This window comes from Aegilops tauschii, chromosome 2, assembly GCF_002575655.3.
Source record: "Aegilops tauschii subsp. strangulata cultivar AL8/78 chromosome 2, Aet v6.0, whole genome shotgun sequence".
NCBI classification, from domain to species: domain Eukaryota; kingdom Viridiplantae; phylum Streptophyta; class Magnoliopsida; order Poales; family Poaceae; genus Aegilops; species Aegilops tauschii.
This window is the reverse complement of record NC_053036.3, coordinates 211,181,517-211,192,254: the sequence shown is the minus strand read 5'-3', so window position 1 is coordinate 211,192,254 and position 10,738 is coordinate 211,181,517. Positions and strand designations below refer to the sequence as shown.

The 10,738-nt window shown below is 42.1% G+C and overlaps 1 protein-coding gene across 1 annotated transcript; it reads right to left on the bottom strand.

Moving 5' to 3' along the window:
• Positions 1-2,247: 2,247 nt before the first annotated feature.
• LOC109738258 (transmembrane E3 ubiquitin-protein ligase FLY1) lies at positions 2,248-8,499 on the bottom strand. The gene is made up of 14 exons (XM_020297360.4): positions 8,015-8,499; positions 7,398-7,467; positions 6,568-6,695; positions 6,279-6,394; positions 5,287-5,347; positions 4,973-5,036; positions 4,813-4,890; positions 4,506-4,663; positions 4,353-4,412; positions 4,167-4,260; positions 3,479-3,646; positions 3,011-3,339; positions 2,577-2,693; positions 2,248-2,501 (listed from the first exon to the last, which is right to left on the bottom strand). Exons 1-14 carry the CDS (start codon positions 8,165-8,167, stop codon positions 2,400-2,402), a joined length of 1,698 nt encoding a protein of 565 aa, XP_020152949.1. The 5' UTR covers positions 8,168-8,499; the 3' UTR covers positions 2,248-2,399.
• Positions 8,500-10,738: the final 2,239 nt, after the last annotated feature.

Here is a 10,738-nt window from a genome sequence, read left to right as displayed (position 1 = left end):
AAAATACATCAACCGTGTGTGTAGCCGTGATGGTCTCTTCTCGGCGGAGTCCGGGAAGTGAACACGGTTTGAGTTATGCATGAACGTAAGTAGTTTCAGGATCACTTCTTGATCACTTCTAGCTTCACGACCGTTGCGTTGCTTCTCTTCTCGCTCTCATTTGCGTATGTTAGCCACCAGATATGCTTAGTGCTTGCCGCAACTCCACCATATTACTCCTTGTCTTCCTACAAGCTTAAATAGTCTTGATCTCGCGGGTGTGAGATTGCTGAGTCCTCGTGACTCACAGATTCTATCAAAACAGTTGCAGGTGCCGACGATGCCAGTGCAGGTGACGCAACCGAGCTCAAGTGGGAGTTCGACGAGGAACGTGGTCGTTACTATGTGTCTTTTCCTGATGATCAGTAGTGGAGCCCAGTTGGGTCGATCGGGGATCTAGCATTTGGGGTTATCTTATTTTCATTTGGATTTGACCGTAGTCGGTCTATGTGTGTATTTTGGATGATGTATGGATTATATTTATGTATTGTGTGAAGTGGCGATTGTAAGCCAACTCTCATTATCCCATTCTTGTTCATACATGGGATTGTGTGAAGATGACCCTTCTTGCGACAAAACCACAATGCGGTTATGCCTCTAAGTCGTGCCTCGACACGTGGGAGATATAGCCGCATCGTGGGCGTTATATTTAAGTGTGTAAGGGCGCAAGCAGTTTGGGAAGCTTTGGGAATCGCAGCAGATATTAACTTTGCTTCATTGACTGATCGAGCAGGTTCAGCAGTCTTGAAGTTCATTTTATGTGATGATTCTTATCGGCGACAATATTCTGGATTGGTCGAGCTACCAGAGCTCATATCAACAGTTTGTTCGTTCTTATGGTGGCAAAGAAGACAGTTCATGCGAGGGGAAGAAATATTGACTCCAGAACGAACCGGCGGTGGTTGCCCTAGCGATTAATTTTGTGCGCGGAGCACAAGCTAAATCTACAACCAAGATCAACAGGTAGCCGATGTTCCTAGCAGGACAACTTGTCCTTAATGTCGATGCTTCATTCACAGAGGGCGATTATGCAGGGTCTTGTGGTGTTGTCATCCGTGATCACCGGGAATCTTTCATGTCGACATCCACGGCGAGATTAGAACATGTAGGTGATGTGTTCACGGCAGAAGCGGCAGCTCTGCTTGAAGGACTGAAGCTAGCAAGAGATACGGGATGCAATAACTTGGTGGTGAGATCGGATAATATCACGGTGGTGGATGCACTTAAATTCAATGAAGATTACTCTACAGTGGCAGCACCTGTTCTTGATGAATGTCGCAGTTATCTAGTAGATTTCGGGAGGTTTACTATTGAGCATTGTATTATAGAGTCAAATTATGTAGCTCACGAGCTGGCTAGATAGGGACGTGCTAATAATCCATCTCGTTGGATTGATGACCCGCCTGATTTTTCATTGTGAGTTTGCTGGCAGACGATATATCCGTCCTTTGATTAATAAAGTAAGCTTTCCCGTCAAAAAATAAAATAAAATAACGTTCATAGAATTCGAAAAAAGCTTATCAAATTTTGAAAAAAAAAACACAAATTAGAAAAAAAACGTTCATCAAATTTGAAAAATTAGTTCATTGATTCTGAATATAGTTCACAAATTTCAAAAAAGTTCATCTGTTTTGAAAAATAAAGTTCAACGAATTTGAAAATTTTCATTGAATTTAAAAATAGTTCATCAATTTTGAAAAAAAGTACAGCAAATTAAAAAAAGTTCATCAAATTGGAAGAAAAGTTCACCGGATTTGAGAAAATTTCATAGAATTTGAAAAAAAGTTCATCGAATTTGGAGAAAAGTTCATCATGTTCAAATAAAAGTTTATCGAACTTGAAAAATAGTTCATCGAATTGAAAAAAGTTCATGCATTTTGAAAAAGAAATTAGTTCAACTGTTTGAAGGAAGCTTGCGAATTACAAAAAGGAAAAAAAGGACAGATAAAAATAAAAAAGAAATGAAATGAAAGAATATGTGAAAGAGAAAAGAGGGAAACATCAATCTGATCACGTAAGTTGTGGTGGCCGGGTGGTTATCGCCCCTCAGAGGAAACTAGATGTTGCATGATCGAATCCCAGCCTTGTACGCTTTTTTGCACGGTATAAAAAACAGACAAGGAAAAATGTAAACGGGCCGGCCCATCTTGCTGGAGTGGCTGTGCGCCTGCAGCCCTAAATAGGGAATGCCGGGGAGAAGGGTCTCCATGGGTCAGAAAAGTGGTTTCAAATACAATATTTATACCGGCCAGTATACATGGGGAGGATTAAGGTCGCATCTGAGCTCGAGCTGAGATATAGGCACTTTGGCTGGGCTACCTACTTTTTGTCAACTATATATTGTACAAAGTATTGTTCCTCTAAGCTGGTGGTAGAGAGCGCCTGCAAGTTGGGCACTCCATCTTGATGTCCATCCAACGTTGTAAACAGCCCGAGTGGAATATATGCTCGCACGGTGCCACCTACAACAAGAGACAGTGAGCACTACTTAATCATGCATGTCTATGACGTCACAGAACAAGAGATTTCACAATTACCATGTATTCACTTGTTCTTTGGGAGAGATCAATTGTAGTCATGCAGATTACACAATCAATGGGCTGATTTGTGCTATCCTCTACCTTCCTGTGGTAGCAGTATTTCTCAGGGAGGATCTGGAGATTGCAGCCATAAAAGGATAAATAATTATGTTGTGATACTAAAAATGAATTGCCAACATACTCTGAGAATTGAATTAACTGAAGCTTAAAATATATCAACAGTGGCAGCTATAATACCTTTTGAGAGACAAAGACAGCTACATGAATGACAACTACTCCCTCCGTTCCAAAATAGATGACTCAACTTTGTACCAACTTTAGTATAAAGTTAGTATAAAGTTGAGTCATCTATTTTGGAACGGAGGGAGTACAATGCACCTCGAATGCAACAGTACGGAGTGCATGTGTTAGGGTACTATCAGTAGTATTACCTGGCGGGGAATAAAGCAGCGAGAACCAAGATAGTGCTGGAGCAGCAGCACAGCTGCTTGGATACCCATGAATGCCGTCACAGCTATGCACCATTTCTTGTCGGGCTCAATGCGCATGAAGTTGCTAGGACAACCAAATATATATAGCGGGATGGCGACCCGGGTAGCAGTCATGCCTAAAATATACTGAGGGTGCAGCGGTTTTCTTGTATCCCGGATGACATTCGTGACAATTTGAGGAATCCAAAAGGAGTACATCAGGAAAAGAAGCGGGCGCAAGAAATTGTGCAACTCATACATGAGAAGGATTCCTCCCAAAAGAATGCCGTCTGCAGAAACAAAGCAAAGCAAGGAATGCCTTAATAGTTGGTAAAAGAAAAGTTTAGAACTGGTTTAACTGCAAGAGGTTGGCCTACCACTGCAATTCTTAAGAAAGCATGAAGAAACCAGATGATATTTAGAACTTACAAAAGCGGCTGTAAAGAACAGAAAGTTCACGCCTCATTATTTCCCAACCTTCTCCACTGTTCAATGGCCTACTTGCTTTCCATATAGCAAGAAGATACCTCATCTCAAAAATAGAAAAAACAACGAATTTGAAGAAGGCAGCTGTTGCAAAGGCATTAAAGAGTGACTCTGTAGAAAGTTAAACCATGTGATGAAAATGTTAGAGATGGCACGATATTCAAAAAACATAATTATGACATGATTTTGGAGAAAATAAGCCGCATACGATTCAAGATTCAATAGTCCATAATAGCTTTGCAGGTTAATTTTCAGAGAACTCTGAAGAACAGATAAATCTTTTGTAGTGTTGACAATACTTCACTGACCAGTGACGCTTAGCATTTAGCAAACTTCACAGACCCATCCTGTTGGGCAATGGGTATGTCTTTACAAATTCCATGAGCAAAATCTCTTTACGCAATATTTACTTGTAAGTAGTGTATTATCATAGCATGCACATTATTTGCTTTTAGCTCAGATTTACATCAGGAATTCAGGATGTATGTAACAGGAGACACCAGCGGCCACTTGTCAGTGTCATATGTCTAAATTCCTATTTTTACCACCGAAGAGTTCGTACACTAGCAGCAGAAAACATGGACAACAAAAAAAGCGAACAAATTTGATATGACAGGAGTATAAGACTCACCAACCAATATTCCAGCAGTCAGATGCAGTAGACAAAGATATGCATCCATGATAGCTTGTTGCCCAATCATAATAATAGACACCTTAGCAGCTCCCTGTGAGCAATAACGATAGGATTGTAAGTCATGTAGAGCAAGAGGACATTAGTGTTGCTAAAAAGATGATCACAAAAAGGGAAAATACTTACTGACTGGGTGTTGCTGTGTTCCATTTGTCTAATAAGCAGCAAAACTTGGAGAAAAGAGATCTATAATATGCCAGTTAAGGAATTGACAGAGAGACGAGACCAGATAGGATTGAACAAAAACATGAATCTAAGTCAAACAGCCACCAAGGATACAAAAGTGACCATCAGTGTATAGTTAACTGCTTTGTTGTAATAAGCTTCAACATTCAGCGATGTTGAATTTAGCAAGATAGATGAGAAGCATTCTCCATCATCATCCACTGATGGACTTTCCATCAAACCCTCCAATCGGTACTTCTCATGCTCTCCTTCTAATTGTAGTAAGTATTTATTACTCACGCACTTAGTATCTCAATAGTGTTGGATGATGAGAAAATTTAAAATATGTAGACATAGAACTTGGTGAAAATAAATTACCAGTGGCAAATGAATTTAGCAATACCATAAGAAAATTCAGTACCATTTTGGTTAGTTGACACCCGGACCACTTTAGCGGCTATTTCTATGTTACAGTGTTTCTCCATGTCATGTGTGAGAGCTGATACGGAATAAGTAGCAAACATCAAGGTCACATCCACATTTGTAGCTAGGGAATATTCAGTGTAGAAATAAAATCTTACAGTTCTTCCTTCGGTTCTTCTCTTCAGAAGAATCTTGGAAAACTTGAGAGGAGAAAATCCGCAGCTGTTAAAAAATAGGAAGTTCAAATATATAGCATCATGTTCATTAATTTTAGAAGGGGCCTTATTACTGTAGTTAGCAGGCAAGACTTACTTCATAATAATGTTAATAACTTTTAAGAGGGCTCGGTTATAATTTTTATGAACGTAAATGGCATAGCACTACATTGACATCAAAAGATAGCTAGTAAGTGGAACACAGGATTGTGGAATGCAGTAATCATCGATAAAACAAGGAAAATTCGTCTGCTTACCAGATGGTATGGATTTGACAAGAAGTAATCCTCTTCTTGAAGCGGTTCACCATCTGCACCGCTAAAAATATCAATACAACTGTGTTAGATAGTATGGGGAAAAGATGATCTACAAACTGCCTACACTCATAAGACTATTTTCACATATGCCACTACATAATACTCCCTCCGTTCCAAATTACTCGTCGTGGTTTTAGTTCAAATTTGAACTAAAACCACGACGAGTAATTTGGAACGGAGGGAGTACTATAATACTCCAATAATAAAATGCCATGAACAATGGAACATCGCCTCCCTTGCCGTAACTAAAGAGCCTCTAGACTGCAGTACTTAATTACAAGCATTCAGTTATGCAACAAATAGCACACAAAAAAGAGGATCTGACGGGTAACCTGGCAGTCATTAACTCACAGTAGTCGAGGTAATTAAACTTGCACACCGTAAACTTGACATGAAAATATGTACTCCCTCCGTCCCAAAATAAGTGACTCAACTTTGTACTAACTTTAGTACAAAGTTAGTACAAAGTTGAGTCACTTATTTTGGGATGGAGGGAGCATTGACATAAGTATCATGGGAGTCACTGAACTTGATATATGTACACAAAAGAATCATGATTCGTGAAATTGTTACAGAACATACAACGAGCACTAGGCAATGAGCCAGGAGACTTGGAACTTGGAGAAAATGTCTGTGAGGTCCGCACTTGCTAGCTAAGGGTGGTTGTTGACTGTTGACCAAGGTTTACATTCAGGAAACAGGCAAATGTCCTTAGAGGGCAGAGTAGAATAAATATGTCTTTTTGCTGGAGTGCTATTTTTATTATTAGAGTTTGTTGCCCTCGATGTTTAAGGCAGATGCAGTTAGTAGCATATACTAATAATGCCAAGGTAGGAGAAACAAAAGTCAAAGAAAGTGTCTTAGCTCTCACAAAAGAAAAACAAAGCCTCTTAGTTATGACAAAAAATAATACAATAAAGTTGAACATATACCTGTTTGCCACCATACGAAGTTGTCTAAAAGGCCATATATACACGCCTTCTAACCTTATTTGAGCAGCCCCACGATCATGTGATTTGTCAATAACATCATGGAATGTTATTGTTCCCTGTCAACAATAGTTATCACATCACGGTAAGCAAAATGATCAGCAGAGCATGCATAGGAAAGAGGTCAACATCGCAATAATTTCCATGATTACAGTTAAATATGACTCATCATAAACAAAAACACATTGTTTTCACGTGCTAACATAAGGCATAAGAAAGGATCTTCCTTTACCTGAACATAGTGTACCCCGCTTATCTTTGTTGGTGTACTCAGTAATTCCAAAACCGAGTCGCCTTTAGATGTCATGAACTCAAGAAACCTAGAAGAACCATTTGTAGCACCAGCAAAGCTCCAACTTCCTGAACCATAAAATGTTGGCATTAGTACATGAACCACACAGAAAGTTAAGTAAGTAGTAGCATCCTATACATAACAAAACAAATGAGGGTAATGAGAAATGGAAAAAGTGTCATGTGAGCATTTGATTGAGGTTACCAAAACTAATCTATGAATGTGGCATGGAGGGAAATACAATCTACCATTATCCTTTATCTGTTGTGTATGTCATAATTCAACATCTGTAGTAAACAAACCAACTACAGTGAGGATATGACACCACCAAGTTGTATGATGCGGCTCGAAGAAACAAGCTTACTTTTAGCGTCGAAAGAAAAAATTCGCTGAACGTGTAAAATTGGCACAACATACTGAACTTAAGGAATTAAGTGCAATCCTCACAACATTTGCCTACAGCCCCACATTGTACATAGGATATTAATACCTCAAGACCTTAAGGCCACTACACATCCTAATGTAATTGTGCAGTGGACCAGTGGCAACACAGTCATCAAACAAAAGACAAGCTAATACTATAGCCTGCTGGGATACAAAACTCAGACAAACCAGCAGGTCAAATAAACTAGTGTGTAGCGCAAATATAAGATGTTTTGGATATTTCAATATGGACTGAAATGAGTGAACAGACACAATAAAACGTGTCTATATACATCTGATTCAGAAAAAAAGTTAGAACATCTTATATTTGTGAAAGGAGGGAGTACCTTTATATGTTCCTGTAATATTCCATGAATATGGGCTCATGTCATTATCATCCCTCTTGTAGAATGCATGCTGCATAAATATAGAGATGATGAGCATTAAGGTGAGTTCCATACATACAACCAGAATTCATAGTTCTAGATAAATGGATGCTGGTAAACCCTAACATCGTAAAATGAATAGAACCCGCGGAAGACGCTACTCCTTTGCTTGTTGTATCAGTATTTGCTACTGTCTAGTGAACTGAAGCATCAAGAGCGCAGTGTAAGCCATGCATGCTAGACTTAAACTCCCACCATTACTTGGTGAAAAGGTACAGTCAATAGAACATGCAGGGCATCCAATTAAAATGACTATCTGGAGTGAAAAGGTCTGGTTGGAATCCGAACTAAAAGCACGCGTTGCTGTTGCACGACTACTAGGTTAAGTTCAGTATAAGCACGAGTATAGCACGCCACAAAAATTTACACCAACGAACACAAAATTAAGCCCAAAATAAATAAGGTTGCCCAGTTTTCTTCTTTCCAATTGCTCTACCTGGAGGACCAAATTAGCATAAAACCCTTGACTAGAGAAAATGGGGAAAACTTGCAAGTCTAGCAATCAAACAGCGCCTGACCTCATCGGCCCACGATCCGGAGGAGGCCGCGGCTCCGGCGGACGCGACGCGCTCCCTGAGAGGCCGCAGCGCCGCGGCCAGCGGAGGGAGGGCGAGGCCGAGCACCAACAGGCCCACCACAGCGACCCTCAGCACAGCGGCATAGCGCCTCATCTTCTGATCGTTGAGCGCAGCCTCACGATTGGGCGGCCACCATGAAGGGAGCGGGGGCAGCAGGAAGCCGACAGAGCAACCGCTGCGGGAGGGACGCCCGCTGGTGGGTTGGTACGGTGGGGTTCGCGTGGGGCGCTAAACCTAGGAGACGAAGGGAAGGAAAGGAAAGGAAAGGGAAGGGAGAGGGGAACGGAAGGAGATGGAGGGAGTCAAACGGGCGGGGCGTAGGAGATGACGGCGAAGGCGAGGCGAGGCGACGGCGACTTTTGTTTCGGCGGACACCAAGCAACGCTTTTGCTGGTGGGGTGGGGAATGGAATCGCTGCCGTGTGTGGGGGGTTGGGGTGGGGGTGGGGGTGGTTGGCTCTGGGGCGGCCGACTGGTCAGTCACTCTCAACCCCAGAGGAGCCCTGGCCTGCACTCGGAAGCAGCTCGGCGCATCTCCATAAAATTTATAAGAGCGCAAGGCATAGAGGGGAGGTCATAAGCGCCTAAACCGTAAAATAGATTTTCGACTCTAGCACACCCCGTAAAACACCGATCCGCATAAGACTTTTGCAGTTCCCGGAAAAGGATATATGCGGGCCAGCGCAGGCGAGGTCAGATTCAGACCCTGCAAAACGGACCCGTAAAAAAGGATATTCGGTGAATATGCTCTTTTACGGGTCGGCTACGCGGGGTCTGCTCGGGCACCGCCGCGTCGACCCACAAACCGAAGACGCCTAATTATCGAATTTGACATCGATTCCGACAAATGAGTTCAAATTCAAACAATAGAACACAATTCACACTCAAATAAAAGGTAAGTTTTGTAGGACAAACGCAAAAGGGGGTCTTGCAAAAGTGACGACCACGTCCGGCATCATCTTGGTCGATCTTCACTCCGCGCCACCGAGTCCATCAAGGTCATCGCAACCACCGAGTCCACCTCCGGCACTTGTTCCAACTCCGGCATCGAAATCATCGGCTGGTGCACTGAACGCATCGGCGACATTGATTCCAAACCCCATTGAGAAAACATCTCCGGCACTATAACACGCACTGGCCGACGCAAGCATTCTCCTCTTTAAGATATCTCTTCTTGCCATATCATGCCATTCTTTGGTGAGGTCGTCCATGTCATTGCGGTTCAATGACATGATCTTGTTCTTTCCGGCAAGTAACTTGGACATGGCTTTGTTTTCAGCGGCACGTGCTCTTCTCTCTTCAATGGCCGCTTCGCGCAGCCCCTCGTCCTTAAGCAATTGCCATTTTTCTTGCTTCTCCCGTGCCTTCTTCTCGGCCAACTCTTTCTTTATCTCCAACGTCTTCGCTAACATCAACTCATTTGATTGCACCATGGCATCAATCTTGTCCCGCAAGCTCGATGCTTCGTGCTCTCTCTTCATCTTCTCCTTAGTCTTCTTGTCACCATCGGGCTTGTTCAAGTTTCTTGGGTCATCATCATCCTCATTTTCATCCATGTTCGTAAGTGAATCTCTCTTCGGTGCGGATTCTTTGTCAATCAACTTCCACTTCTCGCACTCTTTGAGCAAGTCCCAACAATGCTCTAGTTTGAAGAATTTGCCTTCTGAAGCTTCCATGTCTTTGCATCTTTGTTGGGCAATTTTGTCCTACACAATTTAAACAAAGTCAAATTATCCAATCATTTCATATGATGCAATATGATGTGCACAACTTGGGGCGTGAAAACTGTTGGAAATATGCCCTAGAGGCAATAATAAAATGGTTATTATTATATTTCCTTGTTCATGATAATTGTCTATTGTTCATGATATAATTGTATTAACCGAAAACCGTAATACATGTGTGAATACATAGACCACAACATGTCCCTACTAAGCCTCTAGTTGACTAGCTCGTTAATCAATAGATGGTTATGGTTTCCTGACCATGGACATTGGATGTTATTGATAACAGGATCACGTCATTAGGAGAATGATGTGATGGACAAGACCCAATCCTAAGCATAGCACAAGATCGTGTAGTTCGTTTGCTAGAGCTTTTCTAATGTCAAGTATCATTTCCTTAGACCATGAGATTGTGCAACTCCCGGATACCGTAGGAGTGCTTTGGGTGTATCAAACGTCACAACATAACTGGGTGGCTATAAAGGTGCACTACAGGTATCTTCCGAAGTGTTTGTTGGGTTGGCACGTATCGAGACTGGGATTTGTCACTCTGTATGACGGAGAGGTATCTCTGGGCCCACTCGATAATGCATCATCATAATGAGCTCAATGTGACTAAGGAGTTAGCCACGGGATCATGCGTTACGGAATGAGTAAAGAGACTTGCCGGTAACGAGATTGAACAAGGTATGGGGATATCGATGATCGAATCTCAGGCAAGTAACATACCGATGGACAAAGGGGATTGAATACGGGATTGATTGAATCCCCGACATCGTGGTTCATCCGATGAGATCATCGTGGAACATGTGGGAGCCAATATGTGTATCCAGATCCCGCTATTGGTTATTGGCCGGAGAGATGTCTCGGTCATGTCTGCATGGTTCCCGAACCCGTAGGGTCTACACACTTAAGGTTCGGTGACGCTAGAGTTGTTATGG

Coding starts and splice junctions, on each gene's coding strand:
- LOC109738258 (XM_020297360.4), bottom strand. CDS start 8,167: ATGAGGCGCTATGCCGCTGTGCTGAGGGTCGCTGTGGTGGGCCTGTTG. Junction 6,696..7,397: donor TATTACAGGAACATATAAAG/GTACTCCCTCCT, acceptor TTTATGGTTCAG/GAAGTTGGAGCTTTGCTGGT. Junction 4,664..4,812: donor GGTGTCAACTAACCAAAATG/GTACTGAATTTT, acceptor TACTACAATTAG/AAGGAGAGCATGAGAAGTAC.